General features: G+C 40.6%; 1 protein-coding gene across 2 annotated transcripts in view; it reads left to right on the top strand.

Annotated features, from left to right (window-relative positions):
- The window catches only part of LOC132396783 (1-phosphatidylinositol 4,5-bisphosphate phosphodiesterase gamma-1-like), a 256,980-nt gene that overhangs the window by 175,224 nt on the left and 57,071 nt on the right, over positions 1-24,685 (top strand). For both annotated transcript variants that reach the window (XM_059974696.1, XM_059974691.1), the window contains 5 exons: positions 1,093-1,261; positions 8,502-8,621; positions 9,637-9,744; positions 16,654-16,841; positions 23,044-23,244. In XM_059974696.1, the coding sequence (XP_059830679.1) occupies positions 1,093-1,261; positions 8,502-8,621; positions 9,637-9,744; positions 16,654-16,841; positions 23,044-23,244 (786 nt within the window). The remainder of the gene's footprint in view (positions 1-1,092; positions 1,262-8,501; positions 8,622-9,636; positions 9,745-16,653; positions 16,842-23,043; positions 23,245-24,685) is intronic.

Consider the following 24,685-nt stretch of genomic DNA (forward strand, 5'->3'; position numbering starts at 1 on the left):
CAAAATGTCCATGCTTGTTCTATCCTTCCCAAATTGTCCTGTCTCCATTTCCCCTTTCTCTTTAGGAGTTCAGACAGCACCAAGACCACTTTACCCATTATTCCCATTTTATCTCTGTTCAATCCTTTCACAGTCCTGTTCACACATCCTTTTTATCCTCCATCATCTTAGGGTTCTCAACCCTCCAAACTTGGGCCTCTCTTTTCCTGATCTCAATACCATTTACAGGTAGTATTATTTGTAGATATTTTCACAAATCTGTTTTTTTCCTTCTCTGCTGTTAACCTTAACTCTTAAATCCCCCTATCACTTTTCTGTCAAGTTAAAAATGATAGCCTCTGATTATTTTTTATCTTGCACCCCTTTCATCACCCTGGATTATTTTATATTTCCACGTCTATTCCATGGACTGGAATACTTGAAGTAAACCCTCAATTTCCTCTCTCACCTCACTGAAAATCATCCTCTTTGATTTGTATTTGGATATCACTTCAGATATTGCTCAGTGTTTGGGTTTCAGAAGCAATTTTAATTCCCAGAATGTCTGTGGTCTGGGGTCTCAAGGATAAAAACAAAGAGCTGATGCAAGTTTCATTCCCAATTGAAAGGAGTGAGACCTTTCAGCAGGTGGTAAAATAAGATTATTTTTTATTTGCTCAACCTAAAAAAAAGCTCAAAATTAATGCAATCCATATCATTAATATAATTTTCATTTATATGGTGTATTTCACATCTTCATGTCTATCCAAGTTCCAAGTCAGTCAAGTCAAAGTAAAGATTCTTATGTCAGCACACAGACAAAAACTGCTGCAAATTGTACAGCTAGTTACATGTGGAAAGAGCAATGAATAATCAGTTAATCTATATTTGGTTGAGTGATAACTCAATGCCAGATTACTGGCAGAGCACTATTCTTTCGCAGCTTCAACACATCTGGTCCTCTAGAGTAAGAATCTTTCAATAGTCAAGTGTTTGCAAACAAGTGTCTTTTTAATAATACCTTTTTTGGTAATTAATTTTTATTTTCTGAAATGAGAATGATGCATCCAATCTGAACCAAAACTATATCAGTTGCCATGTGTATACTTCCAGGTATCCCATAATCCTCTCTATTGAAGACCATTGCAGTGTTGTGCAGCAGCGAAATATGGCATCTTACTTCAAGAAGGTTTTTGGGGACATGTTGTTGACCAAACCTGTGGACATCAACGCAGATGAACTTCCATCACCCAATCAGCTGAAGAAGAAAATCCTGATAAAGGTAGTTGAAATAATTGCATGGTGGCAGAAATACTGTGTGACTTAATCTGTCTGTAATGTTGAATTTGAGTTGCATTACATTCTTTAACAGGACTGCTGAGATTTCTTGTGCCAGCTTTAAACATAGAGGAGTTCAGCACAAGAACAGGCCCTTCAGTCCATAATGTGCTGAACTAAATAAATCAGTAATCAATTTCCCAACTAAACTAAGCCCTTCTGCCTACACAGTGTGCATACCCTTCCATTTCCTGTGGATTCATGTGTCTAAGAGACTCTTGAAAGTTTCTACCATATTTGCCTCTACCACCACCCCAGACAGTCCATTGCCTGCATCCACAACTCTCTGTGTAAAAAAAAAATCTCCTTTGAAGTTTCCTTGCTCACCTTATATACATGCCTTTTGGTATTTGATATTTCAACCCCAGGAAAAAGATACTGGCAGCCTTCTCTATTTATGCCACTTATAATCTTATAAAATTATCAGATTTCCCCTCAGCCTCTGTCGTTACAGAGAAAACAACCCAAAGTTGCCCATTCTGTCTTTATAGCACAGGCCATTTAGGCAGAACCTCTTCTGCACCCTCCCAAAACCTTGCCGTTCTACAACGGGGCAACCAGAACTGAATGCTGTACTCTCATGGCTTACAAGAGTTGCGTAAAGCTGCAACATAGCTTCCCGACTCTTGAACTCAATTCTTTGCGTAACAAAGGCAAGCATGCCATACCTTCTTCACCACCCAATCAATCTGTGTAGATGCCATCTGCATTTTAGCACTGTTAAGGATCTTACCATTAACAGTGTACTGTTCCTTTACATTTTATCTCCCAAAATGCAACACTTAACATTTGACCGGGTTAAACACCAGCCATTTCTCCAGCTATATCCATAATTCACTAAATTCTTTGCAAGTCTTCTATACTATCCATAATACAAACATTTTTGTCTTGTCTGGAAATTTACTAATCCGCCCACCTGCATTTTCATCTAGGTAATTTTTATATATCTCAAACAGCCAGGTTCCCAGTATACCTGTGGAACACCGGTAATCACAAACCTCCAGGCAGAATAAGATCCATTGACCACTACCTTCTGTTTCCTGTGGACAAGCTGATTCTGAATCCAAATGGCTCATTCACCATGGATACCATGCAACTTAATTTCCTGAATGAGCCTCCCAGGAAAGAGCTTGTTAAATGCTTTACTGAAATCCATGTAGACAACATCCTCAGCTCTACCTTCATCAGTCACTTTTGTCACTTCCTTGAAAAACTCAATCAAGTTTGTTGGACAAAACTTGCCCTGCACAAAGCCATGTTAACGGTGCTTTCCGAATGCCCATAAATAACCCTCTTCAATAACTTCCCTACCACTGTTGTAAGACCACTGATGTATAATTTCCAGAATTATCCCTAGTTCCCTGATTGAATAATGGAATAACATTAGCCACGCCGTTCCTCTGGAACCTCACCTGTGGATAGACGACACAAAGATGTTTGTCAAGGCCCCAGCCCCAGTAATCCTATCTCTTGCCCCTCTCAATATATTTCATCAGACTCCAGGTACTTATCCAGCTTAATATGGTGTAAGAGACCTAAAATTACTTTCTTCTTTATCTCAAAAAGCCCTATCAAATTAGCATGTTCCACACTGATCTCCCTAACCTCCACATTCTCCTTGGCAAATACTGATGCAAAGTACTGATTTAGGACCTCATCCATATCCTCCACCTCCGCCTCCAAAGCATGTTCCTTGCTTTATCCTTGAGTTACCCTACCCACTCCGACTCCCTAGTTTGTATAGAATGCCTTGAAATTCTCCTTATCCAACTTGCCAAAGACTTTTCCTACCCCCTCCTGGCTCTCCTGATTGCCCTCTTGAGCTCTTTTCTGGCTTTTTTATAATTCTAAAGGCCATTGTTTGATCTTAGCTTTCTAAACCTTACATATGTTTCCTCCTCTATTTTGACTAAATGCACCATCTCTTTCGATACCCAAGATTCCTTACCATAAGACCATAAGACATAGGAGCAGAAGTTGGCCATTCAGCCCATCAAGTCATGAGCTGATCCAATCTCCCCTTTAGTCCCATTCCTCTGCCTTCTCACCATAACCTTTGATGCCCTGACTACTCAGATACCTATCAATCTCTGCCTTAAATACACCCAATGACTTGGCCTCCACTGCCACCTGTGGCAACAAATTCCATAGATTCACCACCCCTGGCTGAAATTTTTTTTTCGCATCTCTGTTCTGAATGGGCGCCCTGCAATCCTCAAGTCATGTCCTCTCGTACTAGACTCCCCTACCATGGGAAACAACTTTGCCACATCCACTCTGTCCATGCCTTTCAACATTTGAAATGTTTCTATGAGGTCCCCCCTCATTCTTCTAAACTCCAAGGAGTACAGTCCAAGAGCGGTCAAACGTTCTTCATATGCTAACCCTCTCATTCCCGGAATCATTCTAGTGAATCTTCTCTGAACCCTCTCCAACATCAGCACATCCTTTCTTAAATAAGGAGCCCAAAACTGCACACAGTATTCCAAGTGAGGTCTTACCAGTGCCTTATAGAGCTTCAACATCACATCCCTGTTCCTATACTCTATTCCTCTAGAAATGAATGCCAACATTCAACCTGGAGGCTAACCTCAAGGGTACCCTGCATGAGGACTCCCAAGTCCCGTTGCATCTCAGAACTTTGAATTCTCTCCCCATTTAAATAATAGTCTGCCTGTTTATTTCTTCTACCAAAGTGCATGACCGTACACTTTCCGACATTGTAATTCATTTGCCACTTCTTTGCACGTTCCCCCAATCTATCCAAGTCTCTGCAGACTCTCTGTTTCCTCAGCAATATCGGCCCCTCCACCTATCTTTGTATCATCAGCAAACTTAACCACAAAGCCATCTATTCCATAATCCAAATCATTCATTCATATTCAAGGTAAAAAGAAGCAGACCCAACATGGACCCCTGTGGAACACCACTGGTAACCGGCAGACAACCAGAATGGAATAATTTATTCCCATTCTCTGTTTCCTGCCAATCAACCAACGTTCCATCCACGTATGTAACTTCCCCGTAATTCCATGGGCTTTTATCTTGTTTAGCCATTACTTTGCCATTCCTGTCCTTCCTTTTTGTTAGAACATATTGAACTCTGCACATTTGGTCTCCACACCCTCCACATTTCAGAATGAACTTGCTCAAAAATAGCTATTCTAATTAACTATCTTTAGTTCCTACCCAGTACATTTACAATTTCCTTTGCTTCGATTTATTTTCTGCACACTTATTCTTCTTTATAGCTATTTAAAGACTTAAGGAATTGTGATCACTGTTACCTATTTTTTCTCCCACTGAAAGGTGGGTCACCTGGCCAGGTTCATTACCCAGCACCAGGTCCAATATGGCTCATTCTCCCTTAGTACTATCTGCATATGCATATTGATTTAAGAAGCCCTTCTGGATCTACGTAACAAATTCTGTCCATCTAAACATTTTGCACTAAGTTCCAGTTTACATCAGGAAAATTGAAGTCAACCACTACAACGATCTTGTTGTTTTACCATCTTTCCCTAATCTGCCTGCATATGTGTTCCTCAGTGTCCTGGTGGCTAGCTGGGGTTCAAAGCAATTGCATCTGTCTTATTTTTGAGTTCTACTGTAGGCTCAGTGGATGAGCTCTCCATTATGTCTCCTTTGAGTGTGGCTGTGCTATTGTCCCTGATTAACAGCACAGTTCCTCCCCACCACCCGCATCCCTACATTTATGTCCTTTCCCTATTGTTTCTAAAACATCAAAACCATTGGAACATTAGGTTTTCATTCCTGTCCCTGCCTCAACCATGTCTTTGTACAGCCATAACATTATGTAAGCCTCCTCATATTTCTTTACATGTAAGCCCATAAACATCATTAAGAATGAAAGGAGAAGCATAAAAAGAACTGTTGGCCAGCAGAAATAATTGCATTCACACTAACAATAAATCATTACTTTCAAACTATTATACCAGTTGTTGCTGTTCCCCTCTGTACTTTGTGGCACATTGGGTGGCAAACTTTGCCATTTCTTTTTGCAATTGTCTGCTTTTTGTGAGGCTGAGTTGCTAGCTTGATGCTCAACCCAGAATGGATGGAAAGTCTGCAAGGTGCCAGCCGGATTCGAACCTGGGACCACTCGCCTCAAAAGGCAGTGCAAGTGCCACTACACCACCAGCCAGCATATTACAATTTTATAGAACAGTGAAAAAATTCATCCTATCTTGTACACTGTCTGTTGATACTGATGTCTTTCACTGACCTTTGTAGACGTGTAACTGGCAATGGCAACTGTTGCTTTTTGCAATGCAATGCAATTGACTGTTCATAGCCACAATCCTGTCTAGTTCATGGCAGATGGAGAACAGTTGGTGATATGCAGTCAATCTATGCATTATTTTTATCATAGAGAAATGAATTAATTCAGAAGTGAAGTTAATGTTGGAAACGTTTATCGTATTATTATTTTAGGAACTTCCTTTAGCATTTTTGTTGCTTACATCCTCAGTCATTTCTTATCATAATTTACAGAACTCTTACAAAACCCCACTTTTCCAATAAAGACAATATCTGTCTTGTTAGAATGTGCCTTCTTTTGTGCTGCCTGAGAGTGGTAATCATAAGACACTGCAACAGAATTGGGCCATTCTATCATGGCTGACCTATTATTGCACTCAACCCCATTTTCCTGCCTTCTCCCTGTAACCTTTGACGCCCTTCCTAATCAAGAACCTATCAATATCTTATTTAAATATCCCCAATGACTTGGCCTCCGCTGCCGTTTGTGGCAATGAATTCCAAGAATTTATTACCTTCTGACTGAAGAAATTCCTCCCCATCTCTGTTCCAAAGGGATGTATCATATTGCACAAATTAGCCATTCCTGTACACCTGAAAAGACAGGAAACAGTGTTTCCTCCTGCAGCCCATTAAGGAGCAGAATTTACAGAGATTTCACTTTCCAAAGGAACAAACAGAGAATTATCTCGCATGGTTCAAACAAGTGTATAGCCCCTGCCACCATAGTTAATAACCTGTCAAATTATATGCAGTATCTATTCCATGTGGTCATGCTATTAGGGACATCCTAAACCTCTTTCAAACAGTTGTGTGCAGCTACACCAATTGCAACCGGAAAACAATTTAGTAGGATTAAGGTAAATCCGAAGGCATTTTATCTGTACATTATAACCAAGAGGGTAACTAGAGAGAGGGCATTATCACTGAAGGGCAAAGGAGCCAGAAGCCAGAGGAAATGGACGAGGTACTAAATGAGTTCTTTACACTGGTATTCACCAAGGAGAAGGTCTTGAAGGACCATGGAATCATAAAGAGCTATGTTGACATTCTATGGCAAATTGATTCAAGAAGGAGGAGGCGTTGGGTCTCTTGAGGAACAGTGAGGTGGATAGGTCCCCAAGGCATGATGGGATCTAGCTTGGGTAACTGAGAGAAACAAATGAGGAGATTGCTGAGGTTTTGACAGAGATCTCTGTATCCTCTTTAACCAGAGATAATGTTCCAGAGGACTGGAGAATTATTTTCTTTAAGAAAGCAATAGGGACGGACCAGGAATTTATAGCCCAGTGAGCCTAATGTCAAATAGGGAAATTACTAGAGAAGGTTTTTAGGGATAGAGTCTATTTATAACTGGAAAAACATAGACTTATTGGGGATAGTTAACATTGCTTTGTGCAGGGAATGCCAAATCTTATAAACGTGGTTGAATATTTTGAGGAAGATGATTCAGTTAGGGTCGAACAGCAGATGTGGTATACGTGGGCTTTAGTAAAGCATTCAACAAGGTCCCTCATGGTAGGCAGATTCAAAATGTTGTAGCACACGGGATCTATAGAGACTTGGCAGATGGGGTTCAAAATTGGCTTGGCCAAAGAAGGCACAGAGTGGTGTTGGAAGGCTGTGACCAGTGGTGTTCCATAGGGACCAGAGCTGGGCTCCCTATTAAATGATTAGGATGAAAATATAGATAGGTTGATCAGTAATTTTGAAGACAACACAAAAATTGTTGGTGTGGATATTGAGGAAGGCTGTCAAAGGATATAACAGAATATAGATCAGTAAAATATGAGAAATGAAAGATGCAGTTTAATCCAGAGGTATTGTATGAGTTGCACTTTGGGGTATCAATGTAATTTGAAGCTACACAGTAAAAGGCAGGGCACTTAGGAGAACTGATGTACAGAAAGATCTTGGGATGCAAGTCCATTACTCATTGAAAATGCCGACATAAGTAAATGGTCGGAAAGATGCTGCATTGAACTCAATTTTGTTAATCACCTCTGGGCACTATTTTGGTAACTTTAACAATATACTAACAGCAGCAATATGTAAAGGAACTTAGCATAGCTAAATGTGAAATCACCCACCTTGGAACTCAAAGAAATAGAACAGAAGAGTTTCTAAATGGTGATAGTCAAGAAACAATGAAAATCTGAAGAGTTAGTGAACCACATGGGCTAATCTTCATCTTCATGTTAAGAGCATTCAGCAAGGCTCATAGAATTATGGCTGTGTATCTAACGGATTTGGGTATGAATGCGTGGAAGAATGCTACATCTATGCTAATCCCTGTTATATAACAGCAAGGGTAATGTGAATGGCATCACACCCTGGGGTGATCTTATTGACCTAGTGGTACCTAGAGTTATCAGTGATACCTGGGTTCCAGGGGTTAAATTACAAAGAGATTCCACCTAGCAGGGGTCTATTGCCTGGAATTTGATTAAGGGACAATAGCCTCAAAGTTTTCAAGGTATTAAGAGGAATTATTATCATGGATGGAAAGAAGGTATTTCAACTGGTAGTACAGAGGTAGAGTACAGACAATAAAAAATAGCACCAAGCTTTACAGAAGTTGAGAAAGAACACCTTGTCATGTAAAACTTGATAGTTGTTTGATGTGTTGAGATCGAAGATTTTTTTTCAATGAAATTTAGTTGTGGGTCAGCCACAATCTCTTTAAGTAATGGTTCAGGCTGACAGGAGCAAATGGCCTATTCCTTTTCCTTTGATCTAATTCAGAAGGACAGCTTCTTAATTTTCTTTAGCTTGTTAGATTGGTGAATCAAAAAGTATCATTTGTTGAAGATGCGGCAGTCTTTTGTGTGCTTTAAGTTTACCGAGTTGGCTTTCAGTCTTACATAATAATATTCATTTTTTTCTTTACTTCTGACATAAAGCACAAGAAGCTGGTGGAAGGTAACCTATACGAAGAGGTTTCATCAACCAGCTATTCAGAAAATGACATCAGCAACTCCATTAAAAATGGAATCCTGTATTTGGAGGATCCCATTGATCATGTGAGTACAACCCACATTTACCAGCACCACCACCTTTTCTTTGCTGGTATTAATCTATTATTCTTTTGTTCCATTCCTAAGAACTTGCATTTGTTTGAGAGAATTAGCTTATGGTTTGTTGTGCAAGCACAGAGAATAATACAGGAAATGTTGAATCTTGAAGATTGTAGAAGCAAGTTAAGATGAGGAAAGCGAATTGAAATGATGATTTAGTGCAGTGTTACAAGTCTTCATTTCAATATCATTAGAATATGGGAAAGCATTAACGTGCACAGAATCAGAGTTTAGAGGAAAAAGGTTTAACAGAAAAAAATTCTCACTGCAAAAGAGAAAAGGGCTGGATTTGAAAGATGGGCAACTTTTTCTTCTATCCTATTCATATTTGATCACTGGGCAGATTCAGAATATCTGTGGTATTCCTGTCAGGATCACAATATATTAAGCAATTGAAAAGCATGTTCTATCACTTTCCCAGCACTGTTAAAGACATTAGTTCCCATACTAAAAGGTCAGCTGGATGAAATGAACCTGACAGAGTGCATCGGATAAGTATCATGCACATATTTCTGCATCAGTAATTTGTGCTCCTAATTTCAATAAACACCTGCACTGACTCACTGAAAAGAAGCAAAAAAACAGTCCACAGTGCAATTTGTTAGAAGGTAATTATTCTCAAGAGCTCTCTGGTAACTACTAGAAATGTAGTTGTGGCTGATAAAGTCACATAGTGGGGCAAATAATGTCAGTATGGACCCTAGACACAAAAACAGAGAGCGAAATTAGCTTTATTTGTCACATGTACATTGAAAAATACAATGAAAGGTGTCATTTTGCATCAAATCAAAACAGTGAGGATTGTGCTGGCAGCCTGCAAGCATTACCATGCTTCTAGCACCAACAGAGTATGCTCACAACTCACTAACCCTAATCGTATGTCTTTAAGAATGTGGGAGGAAACTGGAGCACACAGAATCAGAATTGTAATCTTACAAAGACTTGTGTTCATTCTTTGCAGAATTGGAGTCCTCATTACTTTGTCCTGACTAGTAATAAGATCTATTACTCTGAGGAAACATCCAGGTATCAGAACAATGAGGATGAGGAGGAAGAAGAACAGAAAGAGGTTTGCAAGCAGTTTTTATTGGTTCCTTACTTTGAGGGCACCAACCTACTCTGAAGTGCAGATGCACTATCAACAACAGGCTGTCTTTGTGTGGTGATACTTGAGCTTGAGAGATGAAGTTAATTGTGCCATTTCTGTCATCAGAAATCCATGCAAAATAGCCTGTCAGTGGTATTCAGTTTTGCTAATGCCAAATTTATCCCCTCACATACACATATTGAAGTAACTTAAGTATCCTTTGTCTGAAAACAGGCCAGTGACTAGTGGTGTACTGTAAGTGTTGCACTAGTGGTGTACGTTAGGAACATAAAAACATAGAAAACCTACAGCACAATACAGGCCCTTTGGCCCACAAAGTTGTGACGAACATGTCCCTACCGTAGAAATTACTAGGCTTACCTATAGCCTCTATTTTACTAAGCTCCATGTACCTATTCAAAAGTCTGTTAAAAGACCCTATCATATCCGCCTCCACCACCGTTACCAACAGCCCATTCCACACACTCACCACTATCTGAGTAAAAAACTTACCCCTGACATTTCCCCTGTTCCTACTCCCCAGCAGCTTAAACCTGTGTCCTCTTGTAGCAACCATTTCAGCCCTGGGAAAATGTCTCTGACTATCCACATGATCAATGCCTCTCATCATCTTATACACCTCTATCAGGTCACCTCTCATCTTCTGTCACTCCAAGGAGAAAAGGCCGAGTTCACTCAACCTATTCTCTTAAGGCATGCTCCCCAATCCAGGCAACATCTTTGTAAATCTCCTCTGCACCCTTTCTATGGCTTCCACATTCTTCCTGTAGTGAGGTGACCAGAACTGAGCACAGTATTCCAAGTGGGGTCTGACCAGGGTCCTATATAGCTGCAACATTACCTCTCAGCTCCTAAATTCAATTCCACGATTGGTGAAGGCCAATACACCGTACGCCTTCTTAACCACAGAGTCAACCTATGGACTTGGACCCCAAGATCCCTCTGATCCTCCACACTGCCAAGAGTCTTACCATTAATACTATATTCAGCCATCATATTTGACCTACCAAAATGAACCACTTCACAATTATCTGGGTTGAACTCCATCTGCCACATCTCAGCCCAGTTTTGCATCCTATCAATGTCCCGCTGTAACCTCTGACAGCCCTCCACACTATCCACAACACCTCCAACCTTTGTGTCATCAGCAAACCCATCCCTCTACTTCCTCATCCAGGTCATTTATAAAAGTCACAAAGAGTAAGAGTCCCAGAACAGATCCCTGAGGCACACCACTGGTCGCTGGCCTCCATGCAGAATATGACCTGTCTACAACCACTCTTTGCCTTCTGTGGGCAAGCCAGTTCTGAATCCACAAAGCAATGTCCCCTTGGATCCCATGCCTCCTTATTTTCTCAATAAGCCTTGCATGGGGTACATTATCAAATGCCTTGCTGAAATCCATATACACTACATCTACTCTTCTTCCATCAATGTGTTTAGTCACATCTTCAAAAAGTTCAATCAGGCTCGTAAGGCACGACCTGTCTTTGACAAAGCCATGCTGACTACTCCTAATCGTATTATACATCTCCAAGTGTTCATAAATCCTGCCTCTCAGAACCTTCTCCATCAATTTACCAACCACTGATGTAAGACTCACTGGTCTGTAATTTCCTGGGCTATCTCTACTCCCTTTCTGGGATAAGGGAACAACTTCCACAGCCCTCAAATCCTCCGGAATCTCTCCTGTCCTCATTGATGATGCAAAGATCATCGCCAGAGGCTCAGCAATCTCCTTCCTCGCCTCCCAGAGTAGCGTGGGATACATCTCATCTGGTCCTAGCGATTTAACCAACTTGATGCTTTCCAAAAGCTCCAGCACATCCTCTTTCTTAATATCTACATGCTCAAGCTTTTCAGTCTGCTGCAATTCATCACTACAATCACCAAGATCCTTTTCCATAGTGAATACTGAAGTAAAGTATTCATTCTTCTGTTATTTCCTCCGGTTCCATACACACTTTCCCACTGTCAAACTTGATTGGTCCTATTTTTTCACATCTTATTCTCCTGCTCTTCACATACTTGTAGAATGTCTTGGGGTTTTCCTTAATCCTGCCCGCCAAGGCCTTTTCATGGCCCCTTCTGGCTCTCCTAATTTCCTTCTTAAGCTCCTTCCTATTAGCCTTATAATTTCTAGATCTCTAACATTGCCTAGCTCTCTGAACCTTTTGTAAGCTTTTCTTTTCTTCTTGACTAGATTTATTGCAGCCTTTGTACAGCACAGTTCCTGTACCCTACTATGACTTCCCTTGTTAAACATGATTCGTATAACTGATTTAGACATGAATGGACAATGCTTGATTAGTAGATTTGCAGATTAGGAGGCGTTGTGAATAGTGAAAATAGTTATCATGGTTAACAGAGGACCTTGATCAGTTCAGGAAGTGAGGTAAGGAGTGGCAAGTGGATCTCAATACAGAAAAATGTGAGGAGATGAATTTTGGAAAGTCGAACCAGTGTAAGACTTATACAATAAATGGTAGTGCACTAGGGATTGTATTAGAACAAAGGGACAATTGACTACAGGTGTTTAACTCATTAAAAGCAGCATCACAGGTGGACAGGTTGGTGAAAAAGGCTTTTTGCGCATTGGCCTTCATCAGTCAGGGCACTGAGCACAGGAGTGGAGACAGTTGTGTTAAAATGGTATACGTCATTGGTGAGGCTGCAGTAGGAGTTCAGTGTACAGCTTCGTTTGCCACTTCATCATATCACACACATCAGGTGAACTGCATCACGATACTTTAAAAAGTAAAATTAATTTACATAGACTGTTGTTGGGAATTCGCTGTACATATTTGCTGCAGTAGAATTATCGGGCACTATTGCAATTTAAGAATGTCCCATGGATACCATTAGGCTAAAGAATAAAACCCAAATGTTCATTTCATGATGAGATGCAGGCTTTTTCTTATGATTATTATCTCCACGTTTAATAGAGTTACATCATTTTTGAGTAGTTGGCTGATACGTTAGGGAATAGAAAAATACTACATAATGATTGTGGCTCTGGACCAGTTCATTAATCTATTTGGTAGTTCTAGCTTAACCAACAGCCTTATTATGTGCTTCTGATGAGCTTTCCAAAAGCCAAGAAAAATATGTGATATAACTAGTACATCAAATTCTGTGACAACATTTACTGTTTGATCCCTGGCTCAATATAATTAGTACCATGGAATTAGATATACAGTGGCATGCAAAAGTTTGGGCACCCCTTGTCAAAATTTATGTTACTGTGACAGCTAAGAGAGATGACCTGATTTCCAAAAGGCATGAAGATAAAGATGACACATTTCTGTAATATTTTAAGGAAGATTATTTTTTTATTTCCATTTTTTTACAGTTTCAAAATAACAAAAAAGGAAAAGGGCCCGAAGCAAAAGTTTGGGCACCCTGCATGGTCAGTACTTAGTAACACCCTCTTTGGCAAGAATCACAGCTTGTAAACGCTTTCTGTAGCCCACTAAAAACCTTTCAATTTTTGTTTGGGGGGGGGGGATTTTCACCCATTTTTCCTTGCAAAAGGTTTCTAGTTCGTTGAGATTCTTGGGATGTCTTGCGTGCACTGCTCTTTTGAGGTCTATCCACAGATTTTCAATGATGTTTAGGTCGGGGTTTGTGAGGGCCATGGCAAAACCTTCAGCTTTTGAGGTAGTCCATTGTGGATTTTGAGGTGTGTTCAGAATTATTATCCTGCTGTAGAAGCCATCCTCTTTTCATCTTCAGCTTTTTTTGTTAAAACAGACGGTATGACGTTTGCTTCCAGAATTTGCTGGTATTTAATTGAATTCATTCTTCCCTCTACCAGTGAAATGTTCCCTGTGCCACTGGCTGCAACACAAGCCCAAAGCATGATCGATCCACTCCCGTGCTTAACAGTTGGAGAGGTGTTCTTTTCATGAAATTCTGCACCTTTTTTCTCCAAACATACTTTTGCTCATTGCGGCCAAAAAGTTCTATTTTAATTTCATCAGTCCACAGGACTTGTTTCCAAAATGCATCATAGAACCATAGACCATTACAGCACAGAAACAGGCTTTTTGGCCCTTCTTGGCTGTGCCAAACCATTTTTCTGCCTAGTCCCACTGACCTGCACCTGGGGCATATCTCTCCAAACCCCTCTCTTCCATACACCTGTCCAAGTTTTTCTTAAATATCAGAAGTGAGCCCTTATTCACCACTTCATCAGGCAGCTCATTCCACACTCCCACCAGTCTCTGCGTGAAGAAGCCCCCCCCAAATGTTCCCTTTAAACTTTCCCCCCTTCATCCTTAACCCATGACCTCAGGTATTTTTCTCCCCTGGCCTCAGTGGAAAAAGCCTGCTTGCATTCACTCTATCTATACCCATCATAATTTTTTATACCTCTATCAAATCTCCCCTCATTCTCCTACGCTCCAGGGAATAAAGTCCTAACCTATTCAACCTTTCTCTGTATCTCAGTTTCTCAAGTCCCAGCAACATCCTTGTAAACCTTCTCTCCACTCTTTCAACCTTATTAATATCCTTCCTGTAATTCAGTGACCAAAACTGCACACAATACTCCAAATTCGGTCTCACCAATGCCTCATACAACCTCACCATTACATTCCAACACTTATACTCCATACTTTGATTTATAAAGGCCAATGTACTAAAAGCTTTCTTTTCAACCCTCTCTACTTGTGAAGCCTCTTTTAGGGAATTATGTATCTGTACTCCAGATCCCTCTGTGCTACTGCACTCCTCAGTGTCCTAGCATTTACCTTGTATGTTCTACCTTGGTTTGACCTTCCGAAATGCAATACCTCACACGTCTGCATTAAAGTCCATCTGCCATTTTTCAGCCCATTCCTCCAACTGGTCCAAATCCCTCTGCAAGCTTTGAAAACCTTCCTCACTGTCCACTACACCTTCAATCTTTGTATCATCAGCAAATTTGCTGATCCAATTTGCCACGTTATCATCCAGATCATTGATATAGATGACAAATAACAATGGACCCAGCACTGATCGCTGTGGCACACCACTAGTCACAGGCCTCCACTCAGAGTAGCAATCCTCCACTACCCCTCTCTGGCTTCTTCCGTTGAGCCAATGTCTAATCCAATTTACTACCACTCCATGTATACCTAGTGACTGAATCTTCCTAACTAACCTCCCATGCGAGACCTTGTCAAAGGCCTTACTAAAGTCCATGTATACAACATCCACTGCCTTCCCTTCATCCACTTTCCTGGTAACTTCCTCGAAAAACTCTAATAGACTGGTTAAACATGACCTACCTCGCACAAAGCCATGCTGACTGTTTCTAACAAGTCCCTGTCTATCCAAATTCTTATAGATCCTATCTCTTAGTATTCCTTCCAATAATTTACCTACTACCGATGTCAAACTTACCAGCCTATAATTTCACAGCTTACTTTTTGAGCCTTTTTTAAACAATGGAACTACATGAGCTATCCTCCAATCCTCCGGCACCTGACCCATGGATATTTACATTTTAAATATTTCTGCCAGGGTCCCTGCAATTTCAACACTAGTCTCCTTCAAGGTCCAAGTGAATACCCTGTCAGGTCCTGGGGATTTATTTACTCTGATTTGCCTCAAGACATCAAGCACCTCCTCCTCCTTAATCAATATTAAGTTCCATGACCTCCCTACTTGTTTGCCTTGTTTCCATGGATTCCATTCCAGTTCTGTTAGTACTTGTTTAGATGTTTATTCATGCTTGTTTAGATGTTCCTTTGCAAACTTCTGACACTGAATTTTGTGGTGAGGATGCAGGAGAAGTTCTCTTCTGATGACTCTTCCATGAAGGTCATATTTGTGCAGGTATTGCTGTACAGTGGAACAGTGCACCACCACGCCAGAGTCTGCTATATCTTCCTGAAGGTCTTTTGCAGTCAAGCAGGGGTTTTGATTTGCCTTTCTAGCAATCCCTCGAGCAGTTCTCTCGGAAAGTTTTCTTGGTCTTCCAGGCCTCAACTTGACCTCCACCATTCCTATTAACTGACATTTCTTAATTACATTACAAACTGGGGAAATGGCTACCTGAAAACGCTTTGATATCTTCTTATAGTCTTCTCCTGCTTTGTGGGCATCATTTATTTTAATTTTCAGAATGCTAGGCAGCTGCTTAGAGGAGCCCATGGCTGCTGATTGTTGGGACAAGGTTTGAGGAGTCAGGGTATTTATAAAGCTTTGAAATTTGCATCACCTGGCTTTTCCTTACGATGACTGTGAACAAGCCATAGCCCTGACAAGCTTATTGAGGTCTGAGACCTTGGTAAAAGTTATCTGAGAGCTCAAATCTCTTGGGGTGCCCAAACTTTTGCATGGTGCTCCTTTCCTTTTTTCACCCCAAAATTGTACAAAACAAAAATAATGCACTAATCTTGCTTAAAATGTTGAAAAGAATGTTTCATCTTTAACCTTATAACTTTTGGAGATCAGTTGATCTTCTATTCACTTAACTATTCACAGTGACAGAGATTTTGACCGGGGTGCCCAGGCTTTTGCATGCCTCTGTATGGATGGATTGAGACGTATGTGATATTTGGTAGTAAGCACAACAAATAATACTTGAGGCAGAAGTGCAAAGAGGTGCGATGGTCTTCCCAGTTAGAATTTTGTCTGTAGCAGCCCCATTAAAATATTATTAACTGATAAAATAATTGAGCCCAGCTTCTCCTCTTTTTCTGTTCTTTGTTGAAATTCACTTCATTGCTTTGGAAGAACATTATAGAGAACCACTCTCAAATAAGGCAATTGTTATAGTTCTCCACCAAAAGGTAGCAAGAGCTCTGGCTAGCTAGCGGTTTTAATATATTCAACACAGATATCAGGCGCTTACACATTTTGGTTTGTGGCTCTCATCAGGAATTCAACAACAATGATTTGCACTTCAGTGAAAAGTGGTTTCATGGAAAACTTGGTGGAGGGCGAGATGGTCGTCAGATAGCGGAGAAGCTTCTCCATGAGTACTGCACAGAGACTGGAGGAAAAGACGGCACCTTCCTTGTCCGGGAGAGTGAAACATTTGTGGGAGACTATACCCTGTCTTTCTGGTAGGTAGCAACTAGACACGTAGTTAAACAAATCTCAATATTAAACAGATGGGCTATTTGAAGGGATTTAGAACCACTTTTATATCATTAAACAACAATCTAATCAACAGGCCACAGTAGAGAGTATCCTAACATGGTGTATCACTGTAGCAGAGAGCAAGGCTCGACAATGCGTAGTCAAAACTGCCCGATGCATGATTTTCACCTACCTACCTTCCATCAAGGACATGTATATACTGAATATAAAAAGGTGCCAGAAGAGGGCACCATCATGAAGCCCACACCCATCCTGCTCATGGACTGTTTGTTCCATTCCCATTAGGGAGGAGGCTAGCAGCATCCACACCAGGGTATCACTCAAAATACCGTTACTTTTCCCAAGCAGTAAGGCTGATCAACATCTCTACTCATTAACCCAGCCCTCCACAACCCTCACCACCACTATTTTATCACTTCTTATCAGAGTCACCTCACATACAAACACTCCTATGCTTAGGGTCACTTTATGGACATAAAATCAACAATCAATCTCTGATATAATCTATATGTATATTTATTGTGCATTTTTTATTATTGTGTTCTTAATCTAATTGAGTTTTTATCTGGGCTGCATTGTTGGATCCAGAATAACAATTATTGTGTTCTCCTCTACAGTTGTGTCTACTAGAAAAGACATTAAATAGTCTTGAATCTTGAAAGGAATAATGTTTGGTTCGTGCACTTCACTGTCAAAGAGTGTCGCTACACGTCTTACTAAACATTTCATTGTCAATGTCAATACTGACTAAAGGGAAAGGTAGCAAATAGAGCCAAAATGGGGAAGAATGGAAGAAATATGTGTTTCTACAGATACTCAGATTATGGGCTGTAAGACCCCAGACGCACTGAGAAGCTGACAGCAGAAGTCACCGTGTGTTGGCTGGTTCTTGTGCTGAGTTGACTGCCAGTCCTCAATGGCTCAGTTTCAAGAAAGTATCATGAGTATCATAATAATTTACTGGACACACTTCATGTGCTTCCCTGGTGTCCCACCCACACTTACATACTTTATACTTGCCCTTACAGATCAGATATGTGGCCATGAGCATTTAGATGGGCCCAAGGTACACCTGTCTTTTTCTGGGATTAGGAACTATTTTTGTCTCAATCCTTTTGAGGCCCATTTCTTCAATTCATTTTCCTGTAAATCAATACCTGCATGCTTCCTAAATTCATATGTTATTACCTATCCTGCAATTTCCATACTGCTCTCACTTTCATGAATGGCCCCTCTCTGCCTTCCCTTCCTTTTCTGAATATCTCCCTCTCTATCTCAGGAATGTGACTAAACAAATACAAAACCACAGCAATCTTGATTATGAGGGGTGATTGATAAGTTCATGGCCTATGGTAGAAGGTGTAAATCTTAGAAAACCTAGCACATTTATTTTTCAATATAGTCGCGTCCTACATTGACACACTTAGTCCAGTGGTCGTGGAGCATACAGATCCCTTCTTTGTAGAAGTGGTCCATAGCAGAGGTGATTGTTAAGTTTGCGGCCTAAGGTAGAAGGAGATGAGTTATACAGCCTTCATTAAGTGCATGTGCAATTCAACTCTTTGAGTGATTATGCAGAAAATTTGAAGTTAATAACTCCTTTCCTTCTATCAATGACTTGAGTTTCTTTGGTTTCTTGAGAAAATACCGCTCTGGGTAAAGGACAAAAGCAGCAGTAAAACTCTTCAGATTGTCGCATTTCTGAATCTTTGTACTATGATTAGTAATACCTGCATTTTATCATTCACAACCTTCATCGTAATGAATGAAATGAGTTTGTAGAAGCTTAGAACTCCAGGTTGTAGTACTGTAGGAATTCAATACTGTATATGCAAATAAGTACAATTGTGATTTGGAAATGAGTCACAGACATGACCTCAGGGAGAGGTTCAAAAGTTCAAAAAAAGTGGCATCTCCCCAAATTCATTCCCACAAAATTTAATATACCCTGATTATTTGGAAACAAGCAAAGCTTCACTGATTTGATCTCTTGCTAAGCAAGTGGCCTTTATTTTAATTTAGGGAAAGTAATTTCATTGTAAAATGACATCACTTCAATTTGATGCAATAATTCTAGACTGGCAGGCATCACTTTCAAGTACTGTATGTTCTTTCCATTCAATTACAGTGATTAGCAGCTACTTAACTGAGCAATAAGCTTTGTTATCAATGTGGTCTGGATTCAGGAGGGTGAAGGGGTGATAAGACATAGGTAGTTACACTAAAGGTGTAGGACACTGTAAACTGGGTGACAGGAAGAGGAAAGGGGTTAAGGAGCCTGTGGCCATCCCCCTCAACAACAGATGTATAACTTTGGATACTTTTGGGGGGGGGGGGAATGACCTAACAGAGGAAAGTCACAGAAGTTAGGACTCTGGCACTGAGTCTGCCCCTGTGACTCAGACAGTAAGGGGGGAAAAGAGGCACACTGTGGTGATTGGGGATTAGTTAGTTAGGAGAACCAACAGGAGGTTCAATGGGCGAGAACGAGATTCCATGAGATGATATGCTGCCTCCTGGGTACCAGGGTCCAGGATATCTTGGATCAAGACTTCAGCATTCCGAAGTGAGAGGGTGAATAGCCAGAAGTCATGGTCCGTGTAGGTACCTATGACATGGGTAGAACAAGTGGCGAGCTTCTGGATAGGGAGTTCAGGGAGTTAGGTGCTAAGTTAAAGGGTTGTGATTTCAGGATTGCTACCCATGCCACATGCTAGTGAGGCTAGAACTAGAGGGAGATTATACAGTTTAATACATGGCTCAGGAGATGGTGTAGGAGGGAGTGCATAAGATTTTTGGATCGTTGGGTTCTCTTCGAGATAAGATGGGACCTGTGCAGAAGAGATGGTTTGCACCTGAACTAGAGGAAGTCTAATATCCTGGCAGGAAGGTTTGTTAATGCTACACAGTGGGATTTAAACTAGAGTTGCAGGGGAATGGGAACTAGGTTGCCAGAACAGTTAGTGGAGAGGTTGTGGAGGCAGATGTTGGTAAGACTTCAGACGAAGTTAAGAGTTAAAAGTTTGCAGCTTTTGATTGCAGATTGCAGATGATTGCAGCTCAGTTGTAGGTTGGTAGGTATGATATGGTAGGCATCATTGAATCATGGCTGAAAGAAGAATATAGCTAGGAGCTTAATGTCCAAGGATACACATTGTGTCAAAAAGAATAGACAGGAAGGCAGAGGGGGTGGCATTGTGCTGATGGTAAAAAATGAAATCATATCATTAGAAAGAGCTGACTAGAATTAGAAGGTGTTGAATCCTTATGGATAGAGCTAAGGAACTGCAAGGGTAAAATGACACTGACGGGAGCTGTATATAGACCCCCAAACAGTAGTAAAGATGTGGCCTACAAATTACAATGGGAGAAAGAAAATGCATGCTGAAAGGGCTGATTTTTTTAGAGCAGCTCGTGGTGGAGCCCACTTGAAGATCAGCACTTCTGGATTGGGTTTTGTGCAATGAAGTAGAATTGATTAGAGAGCTTAAGGTAAAAGAACCCTTAGGGGAAAGTGGAGGGTCAGGTAGCTCTGAGGAAGTAAAGCTACAGAAGGATTTAGGCAGATTAGGAGAATGGGCAAAGAAATGGCAGATGGAATACAGTGTCAGGAAGTGTATGGTCATGCACTTTGGTTGAAGAAATGAAAGGGTTGACTATTTTCTAAATGGAGAGAAAATTGAAATAAAAACTGAAGCACAAAGGGATTGGGGAGTCCTTGTACAGGATTCCCTAATGGTTAACTTACAGGTTGAGTTTGTGGTGAGGAAGACAAATGCAATGTTAGCTTTCGTTTCAAGAGGACTAGAATATAAAAGCAAGGATGTAATGCTGAGTCTTTACATAAAGCACTGGTGAGGTCTCACTTGAGTATGGAGAGCATTTTTGGGCCCCTTATCTTAAAAAGTATGTGCTGAAACTGGAAAGGGTTCAAAGAAGGTTTACAAAAATGATTCCAGGACTGAATGACTTGTCTTATGAAGAGCGTAGGATAGCTCTGGACCTGTATTCACTAGAATTCAGAAGAATGAAGGGTGACCTTACATTCATATTACTATAGCCCACCAAGAGAAATTGAAAGTCGATACCCCTGGGCATGGCACACAGAGTCTTTCAAATATTTGGGCATCATTACGCCAAAAGTTTTGGCAAAATTATCAGAATGTAATTATCAGCCTTTATATGAAAAAATTAAGGAAGATGTGGCAAGATGGAGCCTGATTCCTTTTTTCAGTCTCAGTTCAAGGATTGAGTCTATTAAAATGAATATACTGCCCAGACTGTTATATCTCTTTCAGACCCTACCAGTAGAGATTAATCAAAATCAATTCAATGAATGGAACAAGATGCTATCAAGGTATATTTGGCAGGGTAAAAGCCTAGAGTTCGACTAAAAACTTTGCAATTAGCAAAGGAAAAGGGGGGGATGGGGCCTACCTTCTCTTAGAGATTATTATTTTGCAGCACCATTGAGAGCTGTGATATGTTGGTGCAACCCATCATATGACGCTCAATGGAAAAACATTGAGGAGCGGGTACTTCCCATCCCCATACAAGCAATTTTGGCTGATAACAACCTGCAAGGGTACATAAATACTATTGATAACCCATGGGTGCAATTGACTCTTAATATATGGAAAACTACTATAAAAGAATATAATCTAGAAGGAGATATTGCAATTCTTAAATGGTGTGCATATGACTCTGATTTTACACCAAATAAATTGGATGCTAGATTTAAGGATTGGACAGCTAAAGGAATAACAGTTCTTTGCAACATAATGAAAGAAGGAACACTGTTCAGTTTTGAAATGCTTAAAGAGAAACACTTATTAGAAAAACAAGATTTTTATTGGTATTTACAGATGCGACAATATGTTAATAAGACACTTAAAAATGTAACCAAGGCAAATACAATCTTGATAGAGTTCTTTAGAATATAATTCAGATGATGGTAGTAGAATCATTTCAAGTATGTATAAGGGGTTGTCAAATCTTAAAACACATTTGACTTCATACATTAAAACAAAATGGGAGAAGGAAGGAGGGATAATTATATCTGAGGATGAATGGACAACAATATGGAGATATCAATGGAAGTGTACCAATTCACAGAAATGGAGGGAGTTTGGATGGAAAAACTTGATAAGATATTTTATTACACCCTCTCAGAAATCCCATTATGATAGTAACCTCCCTGTTTGCTGGAGAAATTGTGGAAATCAAAATGCAAATCATTATCATATTTTTTGGGACTGCCCTGTTATCAAAAACTATTGGAGGGGGATACACAATGCCCTACAAGATATCTTTAAATGTGAAATACCCTTGGAGAGTAAGACCATATATTTTGGATATATACCTCAAGAATGGTTGAAAAGAGATGAATATTTAATGAATATACTGTTGGTGGCTGGTAAAAAGACTCTTACCAGGAAATGGTTATCGCAGGAGAGCCCAACTTTAAATGCATGGATGGAAATTACAATGACATTTACAAAGTGGAGAAGATAACAGCATTTGTTAATCATAAGCTGGAAAAATTTGATTCATACTGGGAAAAATGTTTTCACTACATAATGCCTCATAGGCCTGATTTTATTCTCACAAATCAATGAATCTGTTGTAAAAAAAATCACTCCTTACTTGTACATAGTTCTTTCCTTTTGCTTGTTTTTTCTTTCCTCTCTTTTCTATAAGTGTATACCCCAGATAAATACTTTGTGGAGATTTTGTGATATATATGTACAAAGTCTGAAATACATCTTATGGAAATGTTTGTTTGATGAACTTCAATAAAAAAATAAATTACAAAAAAGAAACCTATTTCCATGAGGAGAAGGAAGGTCATCAAAGTTTACAAAAAGCCAGTGAGCTCATCTTGAAATATTTTCTCCTCCCTTTTAGAGTTAATCCTGACCAGAATTTAAAAGGTACCAATAATGACATGATTAAAATGAAATAAGGAGAATAAGCATACTCTCTTCGTATTTTGCTCAGTACATTTAAGAGAATGACCTTTGGTTAGGATTCTCAACAAAAAAGTTAATTGCCCTGAGTACTGCCCTGAGAATTACTACTCCTGGGTATACTATGAAACAGAATCTTTACCTGTTTTCTATAATCAACGGGTTTTTCTGTAACCTACATTTTCTGTTTATACAGGAGATCAGGACGGGTTCAGCATTGCCGTATCCACTCACGACAAGAAGCTGGCACAACAAAGTTCTACCTGACTGACAATCTGGTCTTTGACAGTCTTTATACACTGATCAGTCATTACCGGGAGGTTCCACTGCGTTGTAATGAATTTGAAATGAGATTGACTGACCCAGTACCACAGCCAAATGCTCATGAAAGTAAAGAGTGAGTATTATGCAGAATAAGGTTACACAAAGATGGAAAGGGGGAGGCGTATTAATGCATTTGCAGGAACTCTGCTGTGCACGTTGCATAGAAACCCCACAAAAATTCTTCAAATATGTTGCCTTTCCCTGTGCTTTGCTGTTATACCTTTCTTTCTGGATTAAGAAATCTAATTTAAGGTCCACAAATGAGATAGTATCAAGTCTGAGGAGTGTAAGAGAAAATGTTCAAGTTGAATTTCACTTGTCATTCAACTACACACATCTATACAGCGAAACAAAACAGCATTCCTCTGGGGCAAAGGTGCAAAATATAGTCACACACAGCACATTTAGTTACAAAAGCGCGTACAGTCGTGAAAATAATATTAGCACCAGTTCCTGAGTGGCATGGCCTGAAGATTAATGGTGCACGGGATGGTGTCTTGGAGCCATGAGAGTCGAACCAAATAGTGCTTCAGTGTTAACAAGCTCGGAGCATAAAAAAGCAGGTGCAGGGGTTTTCACTGTAAACACAAAGTACACCTCAGATGCTGTGGTAAAATCAAGATGTACAAAAAAGCTGGATGAAATCAGCAGGTCGGGCAGCATCCATTGAAAGAAGCAGTCAACGTTTCAAGTCAAAACCCTTCGTCAGGACTAAAGAAGGAGGGGGCAGGGGCCATATAAAGAAGGTGGGGAGAGGGTGGAAAACCAATCAGAGGAAGGATCAAAGGGTGGGGGAGGGGATAGGCAGGAGAGGTGAAGAAGGAATCTAAGGGGAAAACACTATGGGTAGTAGAAGAAGGCAGGGTCATGAGAAGTGATTGGCAGCTAGAAGAGGAGAGAGAGTGAAGGTGGGATGGGGAAGGGGGAGGGAGAGAATTACCAGAGTTGCCGAAGAATTCGATGTTCATACCAAGGGGCTGGAGACGACCCAAACAGTATATGAGATGTTGTTTCTCCATCCGAACTTTGGCCTCATCATAGCAGTAGAGGAGGCCGTGTATGGACATATCCGAATGGGAATGAGAGGGAGAGTTGAAGTGAGTGGCAACCGGGAGATCCTGTCTGTTGTGGCGGACGGAGCGTAGGTGCTCGATGGAGAGACCCAATCTGCGTTGGGTCTCTCCAATGTAGAGGAGGCCACACCAGGAGCACCAGATGCAATAGATTATCCCAACAGACTCACAAGTGAAGTGTTGCCTCACCTGGAAGGACTGTTTGGGGCCCTGAATGGTGGTAAGAGAGGAGGTGTAGGGACAGGTGTAGCACCTGCGCTTGCAGGGATAGGGGCCAGGTGGGGGATCTGTGGGGAGGGACGTGTGGACCAGGCATTCGCGGGGGGACGATCCCTGTGAGAAGCAGAGAGGGTAGAGAGGGAAAGATGTCCTTAGTGGTGGGGTGCTGTTGAAGGTGGTGGAAGTTATGGAGGATAATATGTTGGATCCGGAGGCTGGTGG

The sequence above is a fragment of the Hypanus sabinus genome, chromosome 1 (assembly GCF_030144855.1).
Source record: "Hypanus sabinus isolate sHypSab1 chromosome 1, sHypSab1.hap1, whole genome shotgun sequence".
In the NCBI taxonomy this organism is placed as follows: domain Eukaryota; kingdom Metazoa; phylum Chordata; class Chondrichthyes; order Myliobatiformes; family Dasyatidae; genus Hypanus; species Hypanus sabinus.